This window comes from Stegostoma tigrinum, chromosome 9, assembly GCF_030684315.1.
Source record: "Stegostoma tigrinum isolate sSteTig4 chromosome 9, sSteTig4.hap1, whole genome shotgun sequence".
Taxonomy (NCBI): domain Eukaryota; kingdom Metazoa; phylum Chordata; class Chondrichthyes; order Orectolobiformes; family Stegostomatidae; genus Stegostoma; species Stegostoma tigrinum.
Window position 1 is genome coordinate 78995342 of NC_081362.1, and position 26045 is coordinate 79021386.

Sequence of the window (26045 nt, forward strand, 5' to 3'; positions counted from 1 at the left end):
CTCGGCAAATCTAGTGTCAGGTGACGAACTGGCAGCCATCTGGAGAGAAAGTGGCGAATTAACAGTGCAGAAGGGTACTACGTACCCAGTCGAGATCATATCCATTAACTTTGTCGCTCTCGCCATTGATGTTATCTGACCCACTAAATATTTCTGGCACTGTCGTCTTCTACATGTTTTTAAAAAATGTTACTTAACTTTGAAATACCAGTGAGTTCTGCCTCCTTTCTCTGGTTTAGACATATGTCTGCTCACACCACTGTTACTGACAGTATGGGGTAGAGAAGGCATTTATGGATTTAATGAGGCAAAATGTTGCAACTTAAAAGGAAGCCATTCAATCCATCAGTTTGTACCCAGTTCGAGTTGGTTTCACTCTCCAGCTCTTTCTTTGTATCCGTCCAGGTCTTTTTTCACTCTAGTTATTTGTCCAAATATCTTTTGAAAGTTGATGTGTTTAATGTTTCCACTATCCTAATAAGTAGTATATACCAATTACTAATCACTCATTTCCTTCTTTCTAATCACTACTGATGTGACATTTATAATTAATTATTTTGTGGTTCTGATTTATTTTTATGTGAAGCACTTTGTGATGTTTTAGAAATGTGAAAAGCTATTTGTAAAATCGATTTGAGTTTTATTTTCATCTTTACTCTGTCTGACTGAGGATATTTGAGAATTACAGATTCAAAATGGGTTTTTTTGTATTTTGTTTACACCAGACACTCTGCTATTTATATATAACACTACCCATGTCTGTGAGGCCATAGCACAGTTATCACAGTTTGGATGAATAAGTCACTTGGCTTTAATGTTTCTTTAACTTCAAGCCGTCAACTCAGGGGGTTGAATTAATTATTCCTCTTGTTAGATTCATACATTCGTGATTTAAAACAGAGGCTAATTAATGTTCCTGGAGAGATATTGAATTAGTTAAAGAACCAGAAAATAAAAGCTGATGAGTAAAATACTGGAGGAATCCACAAGAATGGGAAAAACTAGTGCCAACAGTTTCTTGAAGATTTAATAATCTCAACTAAATCTGACAAGGAACTCAGGGAAAACTTCTTTACTGAAAGAATTATGTCATTTTGTTTTTGTCTTTAAAAACTGTGGACTATAAAGAGTAAGAATTGTTTTTAGAAGCAATGATTTTTTCAGAAACACTGCATATATTCACAGCAAACAATTTAATATCTACTTTTTGGTGGCTATGGGTTCCTGCAATGTGTAGATGATCAGGGACTGAGAAGTTATTTGCAAGTGAAGCTGATTTGGTTCACAGATAACTGAGCAGTTAGAACTGGAATCAAGTTTTAGATGCACTGACACACAGAAAAATCAGAAGAGTGCCTTCTTCTCCTCAACAGTAGAAACTGCCTGTTTTGCCTGCCAATTTGGAAAAAATTCAGTTTAAGCGTGAAGGAAAAACCTTTCCTTCAGTTGTTGTGAGCTGTGACTTTTGAATGGATAAATCAGAGACATTATCCAAGTGAATCAGAGGTGGTAGGAACTGCCAATGCTGGAGTCTGAGATAACAAGGTGTGGAGCTGGAGGAACACAGCAGGCCAGGCAGCATCAGACGAGCAGGAAAGCTGACATTTTGGGTCTGGACCCTTCTTCAGAATTTCTAGTGAAAACTTCTGAAGAAAAATAGTTGAACGCAAAGGGTATGGCTAGCCAAAATAGGATAATCTCAACTTTGAAATCAAGAAGCAAAGACTCTAAACTCGCAGCATTTATGAGCAGTCAACATTAATGTAGTCATGGGAAACCAGTTAAATACAAGAGTGATAATGAAATGTGAGGCTGGATGAACACAGCAGGCCCGGCAGCATCTCAGGAGCACAAAAGCTGACATTTCGGGCCTAGACCCTTCATCAGAGAGGGGGATGGGGTGAGGGTTCTGGAATAAATAGGGAGAGAGGGGGAGCGGACCGAAGATGGAGAGAAAAGAAGATGGGTGGAGAGGAGAGTATAGGTGGGGAGGTAGGGAGGGGATTGGTCAGTCCAGGGAAGACGGACAGGTCAAGGAGGTAGGATGAGGTTAGTAGGTGTGGCTTGGGGTGGGAGGAAGGGATGGGTGAGAGGAAGAACAGGTTAGGGAGGCAGAGACAGGTTGGACTGGTTTTGGGATGCAGTGGGTGGAGGGGAAGAGCTGGGCTGGTTGTGTGGTGCAGTGGGGGGGAGGGAACGAACTGGGCTGGTTTTGGGATGCGGTGGGGGAAGGGGAGATTTTGAAGCTGGTGAAGTCCACATTGATACCATTGGGCTGCAGGGTTCCCAAGCGGAATATGAGTTGCTGTTCCTGCAACCTTCGGGTGGCATCATTGTGGGACTGCAGGAGGCCCATGATGGACATGTCATCTAAAGAATGGGAGGGGGAGTGGAAATGGTTTGCGACTGGGAGGTGCAGTTGTTTATTGCGAACCGAGCGGAGGTGTTCTGCAAAGCGGTCCCCAAGCCTCCGCTTGGTTTCCCCAATGTAGAGGAAGCCACACCGGGTACAGTGGATGCAGTATACCACATTGGCAGATCTGCAGGTGAACCTCTGCTTAATGTGGAAAGTCATCTTGGGGCCTGGGATAGGGGTGAGGGAGGAGGTGTGGGGGCAAGTGTAGCATTTCCTGCGGTTGCAGGGGAAGGTGCCGGGTGTGGTGGGGTTGGAGGGCAGTGTGGAGCGAACAAGGAAGTCATGAAGAGAGTAGTCTCTCCGGAAAGCAGACAGGGGTGGGGATGGAAAAATGTCTTGGGTGGTGGGGTTGGATTGTAGATGGCGGAAGTGTCGGAGGATGATGCGTTGTATCCGGAGGTTGGTGGGGTGGTGTAGGAGAAGAAGGGGGATCCTCTTTGGGCGGTTGTGGTGGGGGCGGGGTGTGAGGGATGTGTTGCGGGAAATGCGGGAGACGCGGTCAAGGGCGTTCTCGACCACTGCGGGGGGGAAAGTTGCGGTCCTTGAAGAACTTGGACATCTGGGATGTGCGGGAATGGAATGCCTCATCGTGGGAGCAGATGCGGCGGAGGAATTGGGAATAGGGGATGGAATTTTTGCAGGAGGGTGGGTGGGAGGAGGTGTATTCTAGGTAGCTGTGGGAGTCGGTGGGCTTGAAATGGACATCAGTCACAAGCTGGTTGCCTGAGATGGAGACTGAGAGATCCAGGAAGGTGAGGGACGTGCTGTAGATGGCCTAGGTAAACTGAAGGTTGGGGTGGAAGGTGTTGAAGTGGATGAACTGTTCGAGCTCCTCTGGCACTCCCCCTCCCATTCTTTAGATGCCTCCCGGTCGCAAACCATTTCCACTCCCCCTCCCATTCTTTAGATGACATGTCCATCATGGGCCTCCTGCAGTGCCACAATGATGCCACCTGAAGGTTGCAGGAACAGCAACTCATATTCCGCTTGGGAACCCTGCAGCCCAATGGTATCAATGTGGACTTCACCAGCTTCAAAATCCCCACTTCCCCCACCGCATTCCTAAACCAGCCCAGTTCGTCCCCTCCCCCCACTGCACCACACAACCAGCCCAGCTCTTCCCCTCCACCCACTGCATCCCAAAACCAGTCCAACCTGTCTCTGCCTCCCTAACCTGTTCTTCCTCTCACCCATCCCTTCCTCCCACCCCAAGCCGCACCTCCATCTCCTACCTACTAACCTCATCCCACCTCCTTGACCTGTCTGTCTTCCCTGGACTGACCTATCCCCTCCCTACCTCCCCACCTATACTCTCCTCTCCACCTATCTTCTTTTCTCTCCATCTTCGGTCTGCCTCCCCCTCTCTCCCTATTTATTCCAGAACCCTCACCCCATCCCCGTCTCTGATGAAGGGTCTAGGCCCGAAACATCAGCTTTTGTGCTCCTGAGATGCTGCTGGGCCTGCTGTGTTCATCCAGCCTCACATTTCATTATCTTGGATTCTCCAGCATCTGCAGTTCCCATTATCACAAATACAAGAGTGAGAAAGGCATAGATGGTTATATGGATGGAATGAGTTAAGGCCAGGCGGTGGTATCTTGAGTGGAGCATAGATGTTTAATGTCTTAGCAAAGATCTGTAGCTTGGGGTGTGGCTGGAGTTGTTGGTGGTAAAGCAAAACTGATTGGTTTTTGTGCAAATGTTTTGTCCCTCTTCTAGATGACATTTTCAGTGCTGTCTAGCCTCTGCTGAAGCGCTATTGTTCTGTTCCATTCTGAATAAATGCGGTCTGTTCTATTACGGTGGGTAGTTCTGTTTCTGATTTTGCTCCGTAGTGGTTTATAGGCATGGTCTATTTCAACATGTTTGTTTATGGCACCAGTGGTCGAAAACCAGGCTTCCAGGAATTCTCATGCTTGGCTTTGTTTGTCTTGTCCTAGTACTGTTACATTGTTTCAGTTAAACTGATGTCCTTCTTTGTTGGAGTGAACAGAAACAAGGGAGAGTTGGTCATGCCGTTTTGCTGAGAGTTGGCGTTCATGTGTCCTGATGACGAGTTTCCTGCCCATCTGTCTTATGTTCAGCTTCTTGCAGTTGCTGCGTGGTATTTTGTATATTGCATTTGTCCTGCTCATTGTGGGTATAGGGTCTTTCGTCTTTGAGAGCAGCTGGCAAACTGTGGCTGTTGGTTTGTGTGCTATCATTATTCCAAAAGGTCACAGGAGTCTTGTCGTCAGTTCTGAAGTGTAGGGTAAAGTGGCCTGTGTATTGTCTTCTTGGTATTGTTTATTTGTGAGGCATGGGTGGATGAAGCTGTTAGGATACGCACTGTTTGCAAAGATTTTGTATAGGTGTTCCTCTTGTTTTTGCGTACACAACACCCCAGAGCTATGCAGCAGGTGTCCTAACAGCTTCATCCACCCAGGACTGGCAAATAAACCACACCAAGAAGACACTGTACCCTCCAATACACTGGCCACTCTACCCTATAATAGAAACACAGCGGAACTGACTACAAGACTCCTGTGACCTCTTGGAGTAATGATAGCACACAAACTAACAGTCACACTTCACCAGCTTCTCTCAAACACGAAAGACCTCAAATGAGCAGGACAAATGTGAAAGACAGAATACAATGCAGCAACTGCAGATACATAAGACAAGTGGGCAGGAAACTCGCCACCTGGATACATGAACACCAACTCACAGCAAAACGGCATGACCAACTCTCCCTCATTTCTATTCACTCCAACAAAGAAGGACATCAGTTTAACTGGGACAAGCAAAATAAAGCCAAGCACGAGAATTCCTGGAAGCCTGGTTTTCGAACACTGGTACCATAAATAAACATGTTGAAAAAAGTCGTACCTATAAACCATTATGGAGCAAAATCGGAAACAGAACCACTCACCAATACAGACTGGATAACGGAACAGAACCAAGGTACAACAATGGAGGCTATACAGCACTGACAATGTCACCTAGAAAGGGTACGAAACATTTGCACGAAAACCAGACAGCTCGGTGAACCAACCAACAGCTGGAGTATTGATGCTGTGACAGCCTAGTTGGTCTAAATTAACTGTTCTATGCTGCAATTTCTGTCTAATTACAATTTTTTAAACCAAGTTAAACAATTTTAACAGATCAGTTTTCTAAATGCAAACAATCAACAGGTTGTATTATTTTTCAGAGTCCATATCAAGGTACTGTTGTTTTAGCCACTGTGAAGGGAGATGTTCATGACATTGGCAAGAACATTGTTGGTGTGGTATTAGCTTGCAACAACTTCAGGTAAACTTACTACAACATATCTTGTCATCTTCCACTTGTTAGTACTTTCTTTTATTCTTCCAGAGTTTTAATTCTTTTCAAATTAAGGTTAGTACCCTTCATCCAAGTGTCCTTGGCCCAATCATCCTTGGTTGCTTCATCCATGACGTTCTCTCCGTCATAAGACTTGTCAGTTAATAAAACATTCTATGCCCAAGAGCAACATGATCTGGACAGTCTCTAGAATTGGGCTGACCAATGCCAAATAACATTGCCTGGCACTTGTGTGGCATTAATGGCCATGTTAAACAAGAACCTGACCATCTTGCCATTCAATGATATCACTGTCACTGAATTTCCCGTATCAACATACACAAGGTTTCCTTTGACCACAAATTGAACTGGACTAGTCATGTAAGTACTGTGGCTACAAGAGCAAGTCACAGGCTAGGAATCTTGCACAGGTAAGTCACTTCTTGACTCTCCAAAGGCACAAAACTGGAGTGTGATGGAATACTTCCATATGCCTGGATGAATGCAACTCAAAACGATATTCAAGAAGCTTGACACAATCCAGGACAATGCAACCCACTTTCATGGCACCACATCCACAAATATTCACGCCTTCCACGACCAATGCTCAGCAGCAATATACACCATCTTCAAAGTGCGCTGCAGAAATTCACCAAGGCATCTTGGACAGCACCTTCCAAATCTACGGCCACTACAGTTTAGAATAAGGGCAGTAGATACACCACCACCTGCAAGCTCCCCACCAAACGACTTGACGTTCAGACTTGGAAACATATTGCCATTCCCTCAACGTCACTGAGCCAGATTCCTGGAACTCCCTTCCTAACGGCATTGTGAGTGTACCAACACCGAGTGGATTACAAAAGTATATGAAATCTACTCAACTACCATAAGCGTAACTAAGAATGAGTAATAAACCCTCCCTAGCCAACAAGGTCTGTACACACTGAGTGAATTTTTAAAAAATCATTGTTTTATGTAGGTTTTAAATAATCTGCTATTGTTATTTTGACAAATAGCTGCTAAAGTTTCTCATTAGATTTAGAATGGATGTGTCGAGAATACCCTCTGAAAGAAAGATCTAATGGTAATCACCACAATTCTGCAACAATTACTTTACCACCTTTCTGAAATACCTTTTGTTTGCCTCTTCTGAAACCTGATTGTCTGCCTGAAGTGTGTCTGGAGGACTTCATGATTCTTACAAATTTTTTGAGCAAGCTGCATCTGGCAAGACCCAAGAGGCAACTGCATGCGAGTGTTTATATGTGCCAAAAGTTCAGAGCAACAGCCATGTGAACATTCCACACTTGTTATTTTCTTCAAAAACTAACCCAAAAGTTACCCAAAAGTGTTTACTTTCCCACAATGAATCACTGTGGACGGAAATCCATTTTTTCCCCGTTAACTTGTGTGAGTGTGTGGAACGACTTTTGTTGATCGAGCTTTGTTTCATAATAAATCAATCATTTTGTAAGTATTTAAGAAAGCTGCTTGGAGGATCTTCGTTCTTAGTCTAATATAGAGAAAGAATATGAATGGCATATTGGGAACTTGGTAAAACAATTAAATATACGTTGAAAACAAAAAATGCTGGAGATCACAGTGGGTCAGGCGGCATCAATGGAGAGAAAGCATGCTAATGTTTCGGGTCTAGATGACTCCTCTTCAAAACTGATGTGATGCCTGGAGGAGAGAGCATGGAATCTTGGGGGAGAAAGAATGTTGACAGTTCACATTAAGTGATCAGAATGGCAGAATAGTCGTGTGCCAAACTGCCAGACTAGAAAAAACAGTCTCACTGACATGGGGAGAGAGGAGAGAGGATAGACATGCTGACAGAGAATGTAACAACTAAAGCTTTAACAAAAGGGAAGCACTGAGAGTGGGTTCGTAATTTGAAGGTGTTGAGCTCAATATTAAGCCCAGAAGGTTGTAAAGCAAGGTGTTGTGGCACTAGACCGTCAATACACATCTCCCACATCAATCTTAACAACTTACAATTTGCATAAGTTTGAAACTTAAAAGAATTTGGTTAGAGGGAAGAAGTTATTTGTTTAATGAAATGCACCTTTGTACATTATAAATTGAGGTAACTGTGTTATTGGATTAACTATTGCTCTGTTAGATATTTTGCAGCGGAAGTTACAAAGGCTGCTCAACATCAGTCCTATTCCCTCAGACCCACTAATTCAATTTAAAGCTGTTTTCAGTATTTATAATTTCGTAGAGGCATGAGAAAAGTTGTTGTACAAATAATTAGAGAGGAATAAGGATTGAATCAGTTCTGAAAAATTCTAAATGATGTGTAAAGAGTATTTCCAATAAACAAAACAGTCAAGCAAATGGCAACAACTGTGTAGAATACCGACTTTTAAAATCTGTTGTTGTAACACTGTTGGTTTTAGGAAAGATGGGTTATTTGCTTTTATTATAATGCAATCTAATGCAGCACATTAAAATCTTAACTGAAATTACAGTTACAAATCTTCTATGTTTATTTATTCCTGCCAGAATTTGGGAATGCCCTGTATCTAGGCACAAGTGACAACATTAAATAAATCTAAATTTCTACCTTAAACTCTGAACTAGATATCTGGTATCTGTACCAAACTCAGTGAACATCAAGTAAATCGTCCCACACACACACACAAGTGATATGACCTTTAAACAGAGCATTATAAAGTTTTTAATAGCGTGTCTTGTGGAGATAACCAGACTGAGGATGCATACTTTTATTATTTTTCAAATCCAAACTTTGATTCTACAACTTAGGAGCACAAAAGCTGACATTTCGGGCCTAGACCCTTCATCAGAGAGGCTCTCTGATGAAGGGTCTAGGCCTGAAACGTCAGCTTTTGTGCTCCTGAGATGTTGCTTGGCCTGCTGTGTTCATCCTGCTCCACACTTTGTTATCTTGGATTCTCCAGCATCTGCAGTTCCCATTATCTTTGATTCTACAACTCTTCTAATTATCGTTACAGAGTGATTGATCTGGGAGTGATGACTCCATGTGATAAGATACTGCAAGCAGCTCTTGAGAATAAAGCAGGTACAAATGACCACAAATTCTTTCACCCTGTTAAATAAGCTTAGCAGCTAAACTCTTTTACATGCGTATAGGTTTTTATTTTTCATGCTGTGTTTTTCCTTCTTGCATTCTGTGTGCATCATTCCAGTCGGTACGAAGCTGTATGGTTTGAAGCTGATTTTGTTTTCCAAGGAAATTACATATAAATTTAGGTTTAGTCTTAATCCCTCAACACGTCTGGTTCTCCAAAGATTGGTAGTCTGGTCACCAAACAGTTCTGAGAGAAAAGATTTGAATTTAGTGCATTTGAAAGGAAGTTATCTGTGCATCTGGATCACAATGGTGAGTGGTTAATCTACTCCACCAAACCTCACCTCTGCCAGAACCTTCTTAATCAGCTGCTCGGCAGTACATAAAAGTAACTTCAGAAATGCTTGTCTGTAATTAGCTTTCTATTTCTGATCTCCACCTGATGGATTTGCGCAGTTCTGTGTCGAAGATTTTAAGTTCAAATCCACAGGCTTTTTGGCGCTAGTAGAAATCACATCTGACCAAATGTTGATTTAGTTGAAACATCAGTGTTGTGAATGGGTTTGACTGCATGTTCTGTTTTAAATTTTATGACAGATATTGTTGGACTATCAGGTCTTATAACACCATCTTTGGAAGAGATGATATATGTTGCCAAGGAAATGGAACGATTGGGTATGAAAATACCTTTACTGATTGGTGGAGCAACAACCTCAAAGTAAGTAACAAGTTAGAATAGAATATTATCCAAATGTGAATGATCCTATGAGAGAAGGTATTCCTCCTCATCTCAGTCTTAAATACGAGATTGCAATATGCCTCCCAGTTCACACTAGGAATCTGACTTCTCTGAGCCTCTTGTATTGCGATATGTCCCTGTCTATGCACAGTGTACCGTACTCCAAATCCGATTTTGCTTAATGACCTGTATAGTTGCAGCAAAACTTGTGTACTTTTGTACTCCATCTCCCTTGTCCTGACATAATGGCTGGACCATTGATGTTTGTTCAATAACTATTCATCCCATTTCTTTTCTCATTCATTGTTCAGGTGATATTCACCCCACGCACCGGACCCCCACCAAATCTTCACAGAAACATTAAGTTACATCCTTGCTGGAACATAGCTATTTGGTGCTAAATTCCCTCAGTACTTCCACTAACTGACCACTTACCATCTAAAAGCCAAGAAGAGTAATTTTAGCAGGGCATATTATTAAACTGTGGTGCTTCCTGGTGCTTCTAGAAATAGTACCTGCTTTGTAATTGGTGTCACTTACTAATTTTCTATGGCCTTTTGTTCATGAACACCTCTGTTCACTTGTGTTGCTTCCATGACTACTGTTAGGTTTTCATAGTATTTGGACATCAGTGTAAAAGGTATGATAATATACTATTGAATAATAATCTACCCTGCATTTTTAATGCAAGTTAAAGAACAGGATACAAAGAGATGTTTGGTTAATTCTCTATAAGCTTTTGTAAAACTGTTGTACGATGGCACCTGTTCCTTGTTCACTGAATTCACTAGTCATGTCTCTTGCCGTCTATAACCTGTCCTGTTAATACCCAACTATCCTCAGCTGCTGCTTCAATGTCTTTCCCTCCATCATAAGATCACATGTTGGCTGATGAAATTGCATGATGTTCAGCACCATTTGTGACTCCTCAGGTTCTGTACCAGTCTGTGTCCAAATGCAGCAAGACCTGGACAATATTCAGACATGGATTGAAAAGTGCAAAGCAGCATTTGCACCACACAGTCAAATACCATCTCCACGAAAGATAATATAACCATTGCCCCTTGATATTCAGTGGTGTTAATATTATTGAACCCCCCCCTACTATAAACACGGTAGGGTTACCATTGACCAGAAGCTGAACTGGACTAGCCATCTCAACACATTGGCCAGATGCTAGAATCTTTGCAAGGAGTAACTCACCCTCTGAGTCCCCAAAGCCTGTCCACATTTACAAGACACCAGTCAGTAGTATGATGGAATACTCCCAACTTGGCACCATTCAGGACAAAGGAGCCCATTTGATTGATACCTCATACACAAATATCCACTCTGTGGCTGCCATTCAGGAGCAACAGCGAGTACCGTCTACAAGATGCGCAGCAGAAATTTATAAAGGCCCCTTTGTCAGCACCTTCCAGTCCCGTGAGCACTTCCTTCTAGAAGTACAAGGCAATTGATACATAAGAGAGCCACCACCTGAAAATTCCCCTCCAAGCTGCACAACATCCTGACTTGGAAATATATCATGTTCCTTCAGAGTCACTGGGTCAATATCCCATTCCTTCTCAGTTGGCATTGTGGGCTGCAACATTTCAAGAAGGCAGCTCGCCACTACCTTCTCAAGGGCAATTAGGGACCGACAGTAAATGTTGACAGCCAACCCAGAATGAAAAAGATACAGAGATAATGGGAACTGCAGATGCAGGAGAATCCACGATAACAAAATGTAGAGCTGGATGAACACAGCAGGCCAAGCAGCATCTTAGAAGCTCAAAAGCTGACGTTTTGGGCCTAGACCTTTTCATCAGAAAAGGGGGATGGGGAGAGGATTCTGAAATAAATAGGGAGAGATGGGGAGACGGATCGAAGAAGGATAGAGGAGAAGATAGGTGGAGAGGAGACAGACAAGTTAAAGGGGCGGGGATGGAGCCTGTAGAGGTGAGTGTAGGTGGGGAGGTAGGGTAGGGATAGGTCGGTCCAGGGAGGACGGAGGGGTCAAGGGGGCGGGATGAGGTTAGTAGGTAGGAAATGGAGTTGCTGCTTGAGGTGGGAGGAGGGGATAAGTGAGAAGAAGAACAGGTTAGGAAGACAGGGACGAGCTGGGCAGGTTTTGGGATGCAGTGGGGGGGAGGGGAGATTTTGAAGCTTGTGAAATCCACATTGACACCATCGGGCTGCAAGGTTCCCAAGCAGAATATGAGTTACTGTTCATGCAACCTTCGGGTGGCATCATTATGACACTGCACGAGGCCCAGGATGGACATGTTCTCTGAGGAATGGGAGGGGGAGTTAAAATGGTTCGCAACTGGGAGGTGCAGGTGTTTATTGCGAACTGAGTGGAGGTGTTCCGCAAAGCGATCCCCAAGCCTCCGCTTGGTTTCCCCGATGTAGAGGAGGCCACATCGGGTACAGTGGATGCAATATACCACATTGGAAGATGTGCAGGTGAACATCTGCTTGATGTGGAAAGTCTTCTTGGGGCCTGGGATGGGGGTTGGGGAGGAGGTGTGGGGCAAATGTAGCACTTCCTGCAGTTGCAGGGGATAGTGCCGGGTGTGGTGGGGTTAGAGGGGAGTGTGGAGCGGACATGGGAGTCACAGAGAGTGGTCCCTCCGGAAAGCAGACAAGGGTGGGGATGGAAAAATGTCTTTGGTGGTGGGGTCGGATTGTAGATGGTGGAAGTGTCGGAGGATGATGCGTTGGATCAGGAGGTTGGTGGGGTGGTGTGTGAGAATGAGTGGGATTCTCATTTGGCGGTTATTGCGGGTCGAGGTGTGAGGGATGAGTTGCGGGAAATGCAGGAGACATAGCCGAGGGCGTTCTTGACCACTGCGGGGGGGAGATGTTGTGGTCCTTGAAAAATGAGGACATCTGAGATGTGCAGGAGTGGAATGCCTCATCCTGGGAACAGATGCGGCCGAGTTGAAGGAATTGGGAATAGGGGCTGGAATTTTTGCAGGAAGGTGGGTGGGAGGTGGAGTATTCTTGGTAGATGTGGGAGTCGGTGAGCTTGAAATAGATATCAGTTTCTAGGTGGTTGCCTGAGATGGAGACAGAGGGGTCCAGGAAGGTAAGGGATGTGTTGGAGGTGGTCCAGGTGGCGGTTATTCCCGCAACTCGTCCCTCACACCGTGTGCCCGCAATAACCACCAAAAGAGAATACCCCTCATCCTCACATACCACCCCACCAACTTCCGGATCCAATGCATCATCCTTCGACACTTCCACCATCTACAATCCGACCCCACCACCAAAGACATTTTTCCATCCCCACCCTTGTCTGCTTTCCGGAGGGACCACACTCTCTGTGACTCCCTTCTCCACTCCACGCGCCCCTCCAACCCCACCACACCCGGCACTTTCTCCTGCAACCGCAGGAAGTGCTACACTTGCCCCCACACCTCCACCCTCACCCCTATCCCAGGCCCCAAGAAGACTTTCCACATCAAGCAGATGTTCACCTGCACATCTTCCAATGTGGTATATTGCATCCACTGTACCCGATGTGGCCTCCTCTACATCGGGGAAACCAAGCGGAGGCTTGGGGACCACTTTGCAGAACACCTCCGCTCGGTTCGCCATAAACAACTGCACCTCCCAGTTGCGGACCATTTCAACTCCCCCTCCCATTCCTTAAACGACATGTCCATCCTGGGCATCCTGCAGTGCCGCAATGATGCCACCCGAAGGTTGCAGGAACAGCAACTCGTATCACACCTGGGAACCCTGCAGCCCAATGGTATCAATGTGGATTTCACAAGCTTCAAAATCTCCCTCCCTCCACTGCATCCCAAAACCAGCCCAGCTCGTCCCTGTCTTCGTCTCACCTATCCCCTCCTCCCCACCTCAAGCCGCACCTCCATTTCCTACCTTCTAACCTCATCCCGACCCCTTGACCTCTCCATCCTCCCTGGACTGACCTATCCCCCACCCTACCTCCCCACCTACACTCACCTCCGCAGGCTCCATCCCCGCCCTTTTAACTTGTCTGTCTCCTCTCCACCTATCTTCTCCTCTATCCATCTTCAGTCCGCCTCCCCCTCTCTCCCTATTTATTTCAGAACCCTCTCCCCATCCCCCTCTCTGATGAAGGGCCGAGGCCCAAAACGTCAGCTTTTGTGCTCCTAAGATGCTGCTTGGCCTGCTGTGTTCATCCAGCTCCACACTTTATGTATAAAAAAGATACAGTCCCCCCCCCCCCCCCCCCCCCCCGCAAAGCCGTTGGCTTTATGTCCACTATATTCATTATTTCCTTTCACGTACTGTTAGTGAGATCATGTTTGCTTGATCCTGACATGTGTAGTATCTAACTTAGATAGTTGTACCTAGCACGGTTTTGTTTGCTACCACAGTGGCTAGTATCTGAAAACTTTGTGCAGAGTAAGCACCTTTCTAGTTTTTATGGCTGAGCTACTCACTGCCTTGAACAATTAAACCAGTGTGAATCTTCGCTAATATATTTTTAAATTGACTTTGACCATTTGCATCTACTTGCTTCTAAGTTGCTTTTCTCATCCCAGAACACACACAGCTGTCAAAATTGCACCAAAGTATAATGCACCTGCTATTCATGTCCTCGATGCTTCTAAGAGTGTTGTTGTGGTAAGTGTTCTCGTGAGATTGTGCTGGCAACTACTTTATAATTTAAGATTATTTTGAAGTTCTTTGTTCTGGCTTATTTTATGTACTTTCGCATTTAATAGTTAAAGGACTTAGCAGTTACTCTTCATCTAATCACCTGTGCAGTTGAAAATCAAAAAAATTTATAAAGAACAGTGTTTAAATCAAGGTCATTTCTATTATGTGTGACTGATGCCTTAACAGAGTATTAAAGTAGTAGTCAAATTGATGTAAGACAACCCAGATTACATTAATTATGTGGGAGCTGAAAATAGGGTCAGTGGAACTGAAACTCTAGTATCGCACACTGCAACCATTGCCGTTTTGAATTGGCACTAAAAGTGCCACACAGATGTTTCAGTTATTAGGCTTCTTGAGCATACGAATATTTTGATGGTCCCTGTGATTTTTCTAGTTGGCTTGAGCAAGCTGGGTTTGGCCTTTTAGAACAGCTAGAGAAAAGTCTCCGCGATGATAATTTTGTTAAGCTTGCTTCACATGAACACGGTCCTTTCAGCTCCAATTTCTAACCTTACTATTCCCAGTAACTGATGTTTCCAATTCTCATTTCTAAAAGCTCACCATTGCACAAACATTGTCCTTTTCAATTCCCAACATCAATGCTTGGGATAATAGGACCCATAAATATCTAACAGCTTCAATGAATCTTCCTCAATGTGAGACAGACATCAGAATTTTTCATGTTGAATGAAAAATGTTTCAAACTTATAAAGTATATTAGTAATAATCATTTGGCAATACAGAACTTGCATTTTGCTGCGTAAAGACACATTTTTACAGTGCTTTTTTCAGCTGTTATCCTGTCTTTGAGCATGTAACACATGGAGTTTTTTATGCTGCTTTGAATGCTTTTTTAGCTCATTTAAGTCTAATTATTCCCTTGTTTTATAAATTGTAGTGCTCTCAACTTTTGGATGATTACGGTAAGGATGACTACTTTGAGGAAGTAACTGAAGAATATGAAGAGATTCGACAAGATTATTACAATACTCTAATGGTTAGTTTATACACTAGCTGATACATTAGATACTGAGATGTAATGATTGCATTTTTTTTTGAGGGAATGGGAGAAAGTAACATTTCCGAGAATGAGAATTGATCTAGGTTGAGGTGTTAAGAGACGTAAGGGTAGATAATTGCTTCCAAATTTAGTTCAGAAAAATAAATCAATATTTATGTTAAACCTTGTATTGTGAAACTGGCTGCGTGTGAGTCCATGTTAAGGAAATCAGTTTCAGGAAAGAGTGAGCTAATGGATCAATTGCCTTATTCTTGCTCTAATTTCAAAATGTTACGTTTCCAATGAGTTTTGGCAATTCTACTTTGGCAATTATGCTGATGAGGAAATTTGATACATTTGGTGATTGTCACAGGTAATTTGTCTGTTCATTGATCATAATTTTATTGTTTGCAGGAAAGAAATTATTTAACATTAGAGCAAGCCAGAAATAAAGGGTTCCACATAGACTGGCTTTCTCATCCTAGGCCAGGTTAGTAGTAACATAATGTATCTATTTAATAACATTCTTCTTGTCACAGATGGATTTGAATAACTATTGTAGAAACTATTTGCAAGGTAGTTTTAATGTGGAATTTGATTCATTTCATTTGTTTTCATCACCTTGCGTCATTTGGAATTCATAGGAAAACATGAAGGCAATTTTTTTTTCCAGAGTTGTACCAGGAGCAATCAGAGATATCTTCTGGACCCATCTTGTATCGCATTTTATATTTTTATCATATAGATTTGTTCCATTTTCCTTCACCTCAGGAAGTGCCTGTAATCAGCACAGCCCCCCTGGAGAATATTACTGTGCTGCTACCTTGCTATCTCCTAGGAAATCTGCTGTCATGTTATGCCACATCTGTCTGTCTCAATATGGCCAAAGGAACATAAGGTGGAATCTCTCCAAACCCTTGCTTGACATGAGCATTGGTGAGCCATTTGGGAAAAATAGGACTAGACTGGCAGGAATGAGATTCTCCACATTAAAAAGAGAAAGTCTGATCCTCCAACCACACGTTGAATGGCCAGATAAGAATCTTTCTAATGAACAGCGAGAGGCCTACTGGGTCCATTTAAATGCATTGGCATACCACTGTTACCTAACCTCACTTCATTAATATGCAGTTTCTCATTTTCCCACTTGCTGAATTTAAGAACTAGATGCACAGGTACCTGGGGTGGCAGTGGCCTAGTGGTATTGTTGCTGGACTGTTAATCTGGAGACCTGGATAACGTTCTGGGGACCCAGGTTCAAATCCTGCCATGGCAGATGGTGGAATTTGAATTCAATAAAATATCTGGAATTAAAAATCTAATGATGACCGTGAATTCATTGTTGATTGTTGGAAAAACCCATCTGGTTCACTAATGCCCTTTAGGGAAATATACTGCCATCCTTACCTGGTCTGGCCCACATGTGACTCTAGACCCACAGCAATGTGGTTGATTCTGAACTGCCTTCTCTGCAATTAGGGATGGATGATAAATGCTGCCTAGCCAGCGAAGTCCTCATCCCGTTAATGAATAAAGAAAAAAAAAATTCCACCTGGCTACTTGCTCGTCCCACCCTCCATCTTGGACATCAAATCCCCAGTGTTTCATGGAATGCTCCGTAGACAGTAACTGCCTGCACCCCGCCCATAGACATCAGACATGTACCACCGTCACCATACTTCCATGGCACATCTCTAGCCTATCTACAATACAGTTCTATATTTAAATGCACTTTGAAGCCTGCAGGCACCTATCATTGCAATGCTGCTGTCATAAAATTTAACATGTAGGACAGTTTGTGGGTTGAACCATGGTGCATCTCAGGGTTTCACTTGCTGTCTTAATGCTTGCTCACTTTACACCTACCTGGATGTGCACAGCATCTCTGCCTTGTCTTGCCGCCTCTATTAGTGCTGACACAAAACTAGTCTGCTTGTCGTGGCCATCAGCGGTCAGTCAAAGTGTTAAACATATTGCTGTCACATCTGCACCATGTGTCAGCAATGTACGTGGCAAACACAAAGCCATTGGTTGAAGCCCATGTAGTGTCTCAAAGTCTTTTCATTTCTAGGTCAAGGGAGACAACATTCTGTCAGGAGTTTCTAGTTCAGTAGTTTGCATGCAATATCTGAAATTCATCCAGGGCTTTGACACGATCATCAGTCATTTCAGACTGTCATGGTCAGGGGCTGTGTGTCACTATTGTTAAGGGTATGGACCACAGTCATTCCTGCAGGACCAGTAAAACCAGTCAGGGGACAGTAGGAACTGCAGATGCTGGAGAATCTGAGATAACAAGGTGTAGAACTGGATGAACACAGCAGGCCAAACAGCATCAGAGGAGCAGGAAGGCTGACGCTTCGAGCCTAGACCCTTCTCGTCAGCGTTCCTGCTCCTCTGATGCTGCTTGGCCTGCTGTGTTCATCCAGCTCTACACCTTGTTATCTTAAACCAGTCAGGGGAATCGTATCAGAGATAATGGGAACTGCAGATGCTGGAGATTCCAAGATAATAAAATGTGAGGCTGGATGAACACAGCAGGCCAAGCAGCATCTCAGGAGCACAAAAGCTGACGTTTCGGGCCTAGACCCTTCATCAGAGAGGGGGATGGGGGGAGGGAACTGGAATAAATAGGGAGAGAGGGGGAGGCGGACCGAAGATGGAGAGTAAAGAAGATAGGTGGAGAGGGTGTAGGTGGGGAGGTAGGGAGGGGATAGGTCAGTCCAGGGAAGACGGACAGGTCAAGGAGGTGGGATGAGGTTACTAGGTAGCTGGGGGTGCGGCTTGGGGTGGGAGGAAGGGATGGGTGAGAGGAAGAACCGGTTAGGGAGGCAGAGACAGGTTGGACTGGTTTTGGGATGCAGTGGGTGGGGGGGAAGAGCTGGGCTGGTTGTGTGGTGCAGTGGGGGGAGGGGATGAACTGGGCTGGTTTAGGGATGCAGTGGGGGAAGGGGAGATTTTGAAACTGGTGAAGTCCACATTGATACCATATGGCTGCAGGGTTCCCAGGCGGAATATGAGTTGCTGTTCCTGCAACCTTCGGGTGGCATCATTGTGGCAGTGCAGGAGGCCCATGATGGACATGTCATCAAGAGAATGGGAGGGGGAGTGGAAATGGTTTGCGACTGGGAGGTGCAGTTGTTTGTTGCGAACTGAGCGGAGGTGTTCTGCAAAGCGGTCCCCAAGTCTCCGCTTGGTTTCCCCAATGTAGAGGAAGCCGCACCGGGTACAGTGGATGCAGTATACCACATTGGCAGATGTGCAGGTGAACCTCTGCTTAATGTGGAATGTCATCTTGGGGCCTGGGATGGGGGTGAGGGAGGAGGTGTGGGGACAAGTGTAGCATTTCCTGCGGTTGCAGGGGAAGGTGCCGGGTGTGGTGGGGTTGGAGGGCAGTGTGGAGCGAACAAGGGAGTCACGGAGAGAGTGGTCTCTCCGGAAAACAGACAGGGGAGGGGATGGCAAAATGTCTTGGGTGGTGGGGTCGGATTGTAAATGGCGGAAGTGACGGAGGATAATGCGTTGTATCCGGAGGTTGGTAGGGTGGTGTGTGAGAACGAGGGGGATCCTCTTGGGGCGGTTGTGGCGGGGGCGGGGTGTGAGGGATGTGTCGCGGGAAATGCGGGAGACGCGGTCAAGGGCGTTCTCAATCACCGTGGGGGGAAAGTTGCGGTCCTTAAAGAACTTGGACATCTGGGATGTGCGGGAGTGGAATGTCTTATCGTGGGAGCAGATGCGGCGGAGGCGGAGGAATTGGGAATAGGGGATGGAATTTTTGCAGGAGGGTGGGTGGGAGGAGGTGTATTCTAGGTAGCTGTGGGAGTCGGTGGGCTTGAAATGGACATCAGTTACAAGCTGGTTGCCTGAGATGGAGACTGAGAGGCCCAGGAAGGTGAGGGATGTGCTGGATGTGATGGATGTCCTGTTATCTCTGGGCAGAGTGAATGTTAATTTTCTATCTGAGCATGTGGGCTGTACTTGTCAACAATCTCTGGTTTTTCAAAGTTCAATTGCATTAATCAGGCACTGACACAGTAAAGGTTGAAGACATCTGTTTTCATTGAATCCTGCGTGTGAAATGCACGCATTGTCCAACTATGTGAGATGCAGATTCTGCTCATATGCAATCCTGACCATGTCATTGGTCATTGCAGATTGAAGTTACTCATCACTGTGAAGCAAAAGTAAGCACAGGCAACCTCAAAAGTGACACCCTGGCCCACTGTTCATAAAAGCAAAGATCTCATAGCCTGCACAGGGGCATTGGAGCTGATTTTCACCTCGAAGTGTAAGTATTCGTCAACATGCCCCTATATACAATGTTGCCTTTGGAGTCATTGAATCATAGTGTCATACAGCATGGAAACAGACCTTTGATCCAATTTGTCCATGCCAGCCAGATATCCCAATCTAACCTACTCCCATTTGCCAGCATTTGGCTCATATCCCTCTTAAACCATTCCTATTCATGTACTTATCCAGATGTCTTTGAAATGTTGTAGTTGTACCAGCTTCCGCTATTTCCTCTGGCAGCTCATTCCACACACGCAGCACCCTCTGCATGAAAAAGCTACCCCTCGGGGCCTTCTTAAATCTTTTCTGTCTCACCTTAAACATATGCCATCCAGTTTTGGACTCATTTCTTGGGTGGTATTGAGATTTGGGGATAAAGTATCAGTAATCAAACAGCATTTATTATCTGCTGTATTTTCATAACATGGCTTGTACTGCATTCGTTGAAATGTGCTCCAAATGTCAAGGATTCATGTAGATATGTTCCATAGCCCTCCTTGGTGGAGTCCAATCTGTTAGATCATATAAAGCCATCAAGGGCCAGATGCCTTACAAGGATGACTCCTGGTTTGAAAATGTGTCTGATAACTACATTACGCAAACCCCAGACTGAATTACAGCCCATTTTTTGACCAGATCCAAAGCAGAGCAGACAGTAGGCTTGGTGAAGATGAGGTTCCGATACTTAGACAGTCTTGGAGAGCTTTGCAGGACAGTTCTGACCAATAGTGCCACATAATCTTCACATGACGTGCTCTACAAAGGGATGCAATAGATTCTGAAGAGTTTGGAGAGTGGCAGTGGTCTTCCAAAGTGAAAGATGAGAGCATTGAGCAGTTTTCTGATTCAGAATGTGGGTGTTCTATGAGAGAAGGGGTGCAACTTGACCTTCCTTGGGAAACAAGGCAGGGTAGGTGCCTGAGATATAAGCACTTTTGGACCAGTGATCATAATTCAAAATAGTGATGGCAAAGGATAGACCGGATGTAAAAGTGAAAGTTCTAAATTGGAGGAAGGCTAATTTTGATGGTATTAGGCAAGAACTTCCAAAGATTGATTGGGGGCAGATATTCACAGGTAAAGGGTTGGCTGGAAAATGGGAAGCCTTCAAGAATGTGATAATGAGAGTCACGAGACAGTATCAGAGATAATGGGAACTGCAGATGCTGGAGAATCCAAGATAACAAATTGTGAAGCTGGATGAACACAGCAGGCCAAGCAGCATCTCAGGAGCACAAAAGCTGCTTGGCCTACTGTGTTCATCCAGCTTCACATTTTGTTATCACGAGACAGTATGTTCTTGTTAGTATGAAGGGCAAGGCTGGTAGATGTAGAGAATGCTGAACGACTAGAGAAATTAGGTTTTTGGCCAGGAAAATGAAGGGAACATACATCAGTTAAAGACCGCAGGGATCGAGTGAGTAGCTAGAAGACTATAAAGGCAGTAGACGTATACTTAAGAGGGAAATAAAAAGGATATGAGAGCTTTTGGCAAGTAGGGTTAAGGAGAATCCAAAGAGATCCTACAAGTACATTAAGGACAAAAGAGTAACAAGGGATAGAATAGGCCCCCTTAAATATCAGCAAGACTGCCTATCTGTGGAACCACAGGTGACTGGGGAGATACTAAATAAATGTTTTGTATCAGTGTTTACTGTGGAGAAGGATATGGAAGATATAGAACTTGGGGAAATAAATAGCAACGTCTTGAAAAATGTCCATATTACGGAGGTGGTGGTACTGGATGTCTTACAGGTGGATAAATCCCTGGGACCTGATCAGTTGTACCCTGGAACATTGTGGGAAGCTAGAGAAGTGAATGCTGTTCCTCTTGCTGAGGTATTTGTATCGTTAATAACCACAGGTGAGGTGCCGGAAGACTGAAGATTCGCTAATGTGGTGCCACTATTTAAGGCATCTGGATGGGTATATGAATTGGAAGGGTTTAGAGGGATATGTGCCAAATGCTGGAAAACCAGACTAGATTATTTTAGAATATCTGGTCAGCATGGACAAATTGAACCCAAGGGTCTGTTTTCAAGCTGTATAGCTCTATGCCTCTAAGAGGAACATCACCTTCAGCATGGTGTTGAGTGCAACAGGTCAGACAGGACTTAATCAACATCCTGTTCTGATAGATGCGAGTTGGTGCAGTGATCATTCATTGAACGGTAACTGTGTTGCTGCTCAAAAGGCAAATATTCCCAGAAGCAAGTGCAGTTTTTGTTTGTTTAATTCTTCACTTGCTGAATAACAGTGATAGTTTTCAACAGTTGGAAGACTTTCAGGCATGTGATGATCCCACATTGTTCAATGAGAAGATGTTATTTTATTTGTAATAGTGAATCAACCAGACCACCGATTATCTCCTGGGGACATCCAGGCTTTAAACAGCACTGGGAGTCGCAGGAGATTGCAGTAGTGGCAAGTACTTCTACCTGTGCTGAGAGGGAAGCTACAATGATTAAATTGCCATAGAGGCATGATGTGTAGGTAATTTAGGCAAGTTTTAAAAAAAAATGTAAGAACTCTCAGGATTGCACAAGGCGAAACACCCTCCATACAGCTGCAAAATTGACACTTTCTGGTCAATTTAAGGTAAAATTCAGTCCATGGAGATGGCAATAAATTCATTTGGTCCACATAGGAGTTTGGGAAGTTGAAATGTGGAGACTTACCAGTGACCGAGATGTTTTACATGAAAGGCATAGAACTGATGATCCTAGTGTCCTTCTTCTTTATTCTAAGCTTTGTTTTTACGGGTAAAATCCCAATCGTTTACATTGCTTGCTTGTACCAGTGAGAAGTAATGTATGCTTAATGTTACTGCTCAAAGCCATAGAGTCATACAGCATGGAAATAGACCTTTCGGTCCAACCAGTCCATGCCGACCATAATCCCAAATCAAACCCGTCCCACCTGCTTGCACTTGGCCCATATCCCTCTAAACATTACATATTCATGTATTTATCTAACACTCAGTTGTAACTGTACCCACATCCACCACTTCCTCTGGAAGTTCATTCCCTTCTGTGTTTTAAAAAAAATTGCTCCTTGTCTTAAATCTTTCTCCTCTCTCCTGAAAAATATGCTCCCTATTCTTGAAATCCCCCACTCTAGCAAAAAGACACCTGCCATTTACCTTATTTATACCTTTCATCATTTTATGAACCACTGTCAAGCCACCTCTCAACCTCCTATGTTCCAGTGAAAAAAATCTCAGGCTATCCAACCTTTCTTTGTAACTCAAATCCTCTATTTCCAATAACAACCTAATAAATCTTCTGAACCCTTTCCAGCTTAATAATAATCTTCCTATAACAGGGTGACCAGAACTGGACACAGTACTCGAGAAGTGGCCTCACCAATGTCCTCTACATAATGTCCCAACTCCAATGACAAAGGTCTGAGCAATGAAGGCAAGTGTGCTTAATACCTCCTTAAACACCTTATCTATACGTGAAGGAAACTTCAAAGAATCATGTACCTGAACCCCTAGGTCTCTCTGTTCTACAACACTGCCCAAGGCCTTACTCCTGTCAAAATAATTTGGATGATAAGGTTAATATTGAGAATCTGAGTGTTTCTGAGAGGAAATCTTCAGGGCTTTTGGAGAGATGAACAGCCAAAGTACCAGGCTTTTGAAATGTTTTAGTATTTAGAATAAACATTGGAATTTTTAGTGCAGTGTTGTTTCTTAGTTCTCTAACAGAGAAGTTTTATTATCATCAGTACAGTCTGTGAAAGACACCATGTAGAAACTCGAAGATACCTTATCGAGATGCAGGAGAAATTGATGCAAGAAATTTGAGAGTGTTGTCTTGGGACACTTTCAGACATATTGCAGAATTTTTTAGGGTCTTTAATATCGTGAAGTGTGGAGAGAAGCCAGGCGAGGCCTTTCTCGATGGCAGGAATGACATTTTCAAACTGAGTTCCAGGTGTCAGGACATGCTGAGATGTCTATTAATGGGTAACTACAATGCTGTTTTGTCAACTTTGTCTATAGAATAAGGCTGCTGTTCAATATGAATGTGTTTTTCATAGATTTAACAGATTCCAGGTGACATAATAAATGAAATAGATAAACTTGTTTGATTACAGCATCTACCATAATGTAAATGATTGTCCACATGAAGAGCAATTGATACATAGAGGAAAAATAATTAATAAATATTAACCCAGTGGTCTCTGTTTATTGCAATTTTAAAACTCGGAACTGTCTCCTTCTTTTACAGTGAAACCAACTTTTATTGGCACCCAATCCTTTGCAGATTATGATTTACGGAGATTGATGAGCTACATTGATTGGAAACCTTTCTTTGATGTTTGGCAGCTGAAAGGAAAGTACCCGAATCGTGGGTATCCCAAAATCTTTAGAGACAAGACTGTTGGTAAGTGCCAATAAAACTACTCTTCCATCATGTTATTTTCTTTAGCTATCAATATATGCTTGGCAATATATGTTTCATCATTTTAATCAATCAATTTATTCAAACATGTAATGATACACACCTGGAGCAGGTAGGACTTGAACCTGAACTTTCTGACTTGAAGGAAGGAACACTATCACCACACAAGAGCCCGAGCAATATGCTCTTTTTCTAAACTGTGTGCACTAGCTACATTATCAGTCATAAAGCCAGGCCATAATTTGCCATGCACTGATGAGGGATTGTGCATCAATACCATCCAGTCTCAAGATACTATCCTCATAATAGGTTTAACTTGTTAACCATCTTGTAGGCGAAGAAGCCAAGCAAGTGTTTCAAGATGCACAGGATATGCTGAATGCCCTAATTGAAGGAAAGAAATTGACTGCCAAGGGAATTATAGGATTCTGGCCAGCTCAGAGTGTTGGGGATGATATACATTTGTTTGCAGAGGATACTTTCCCTCGCACTGGTGAACCACTAGCTAAGTTTCATGGTTTAAGGCAACAGGTAAGACTTCTTTTTGTCAGTTTTAAAAAAATTGTTCTGGTTTCTCTGTTGGCCGATGCAGTGTCCAATGTGATACTTCATGCATACAGATCATATAAATCAGATAAAGTGCATGTAATCCTGTAAGTGAAGAAAGTTTTAGTATGAACGGATAAAATGTGTCACTGAAGGGTTGAAGGGCCTGTTCCTGTGCTGTTTTATTCTTTGTATACAGCAGTGTAAACAGCATTTACAATGAGTATCCCATTATTTTATTTTAAAATGTGGAGAAGTCTTCAATAATCTTTGGTTTTAAAAACCATCTTCTTTTCCCATTTCAGTCCACAATGTAAATACGGAAAAATGAAGCCCTTGTGTTTACAACTGGCATTGCTTTGATTTTCTAGTAGAATAATCACAATTCAGCGAACATCTGAATAATTGCAAACACAAGACAGTAAACATTTTAGATGTGTTTGCATTAATGAAATAATATAGGGAGTAGATTGAATGTTGCCAGTGTCACATTGCCCCTAGTAGGAATTCTGCCATCACAGTGGATGTAGTGACTTGGTTGTTGGCGCATTCTATATACAGTACATGTTATTGTATCTAGAGTCACAGTTCTTGATTTGATTTCTCTTATAAGGCAGTATTCCTGTGGGCAATCAGAATGATTGTTGTAGATTGCTAGTAAGTACAGCTGATTCAACTTTTACAGGTGGACAAGGACAGCATTAGCACAGAACAGTACTGTTGCATCTCTGACTTCATAGCACCCAGGGATTCTGGCGTGCCAGATTATATTGGCTTGTTTGCAGTGGCATGCTTTGGTGCTGAACTCCTGAGCAAGCAATACCTGGAGGAGAATGATGACTACAGCAGCATAATGGTTAAAGCCTTGGCAGACAGACTAGTTGAGGTAAGGCTGATATTTGGTTACTTAACTAGAGTTTACAATCCAATTTACAAATTTGTTGGAAACTAACATTTTCATTCTGAATAATTTTGTATTTTATAATTTTTGTTCTCATGTCAGCAATGACTTAGCCACCCCCTTTGAAATTTAAATATAATTCCATCTTGAGTATAGCTTTAGCTAATTATGGGGGAGGTAATGGCCTAATGGTATTATCGTTGGACTGTTAATCTAGACACCCAAGTAATGTTCTGGGGATAATAAAATGTGAGGCTGGATGAACACAGCAGGCCCAGCAGCATCTCAGGAGCACAAAAGCTGACGTTGCAGGCCTAGACCCTTCATCAGAGAGGGGGATGGGGAGAGAGGTTCTGGAATAAATAGGGAGAGAGGGGGAGGCGGACCGAAGATGGAGAGAAAAGAAGATAGGTGGAGAGGAGAGTATAGGTGGGGAGGTAGGGAGGGGATAGGTCAGTCCAGGGAAGACGGACAGGTCAAGGAGGTGGGATGAGGTTAGTAGGTAGGAGATGGAGGTGCGGCTTGGTGTGGGAGGAAGGGATGGGTGAGAGGAAGAACAGGTTAGGGAGGCAGAGACAGGTTGGACTGGTTTTGGGATGCAGTGGGTGGAGGGGAAGAGCTGGGCTGGTTGTGTGGTGCAGTCGGGGGAGGGGACGAACTGGGCTGGTTTTGGGATGCGGTGGGGGAAGGGGAGATTTTGAAGCTGGTGAAGTCCAAATTGATACCA

At 43.7% G+C, this 26045-nt stretch overlaps 1 protein-coding gene across 3 annotated transcripts in view; it reads left to right on the forward strand.

Moving 5' to 3' along the window:
• The window catches only part of mtr (5-methyltetrahydrofolate-homocysteine methyltransferase), a 95164-nt gene that overhangs the window by 56128 nt on the left and 12991 nt on the right, over positions 1–26045 (forward strand). For 2 of the 3 annotated variants that reach the window (XM_059648656.1, XM_059648658.1), the window contains 9 exons: positions 5610–5710; positions 8707–8774; positions 9381–9501; positions 14046–14127; positions 15065–15163; positions 15581–15656; positions 23698–23853; positions 24206–24402; positions 25103–25303. In XM_059648656.1, coding sequence (XP_059504639.1) covers positions 5610–5710; positions 8707–8774; positions 9381–9501; positions 14046–14127; positions 15065–15163; positions 15581–15656; positions 23698–23853; positions 24206–24402; positions 25103–25303 — 1101 coding nt within the window. Of the gene's footprint in view, positions 1–5609; positions 5711–8706; positions 8775–9380; positions 9502–14045; positions 14128–15064; positions 15164–15580; positions 15657–19320; positions 19449–23697; positions 23854–24205; positions 24403–25102; positions 25304–26045 lie in introns of those variants that run through there. The other variant, XM_059648657.1, reaches the window with a different exon arrangement.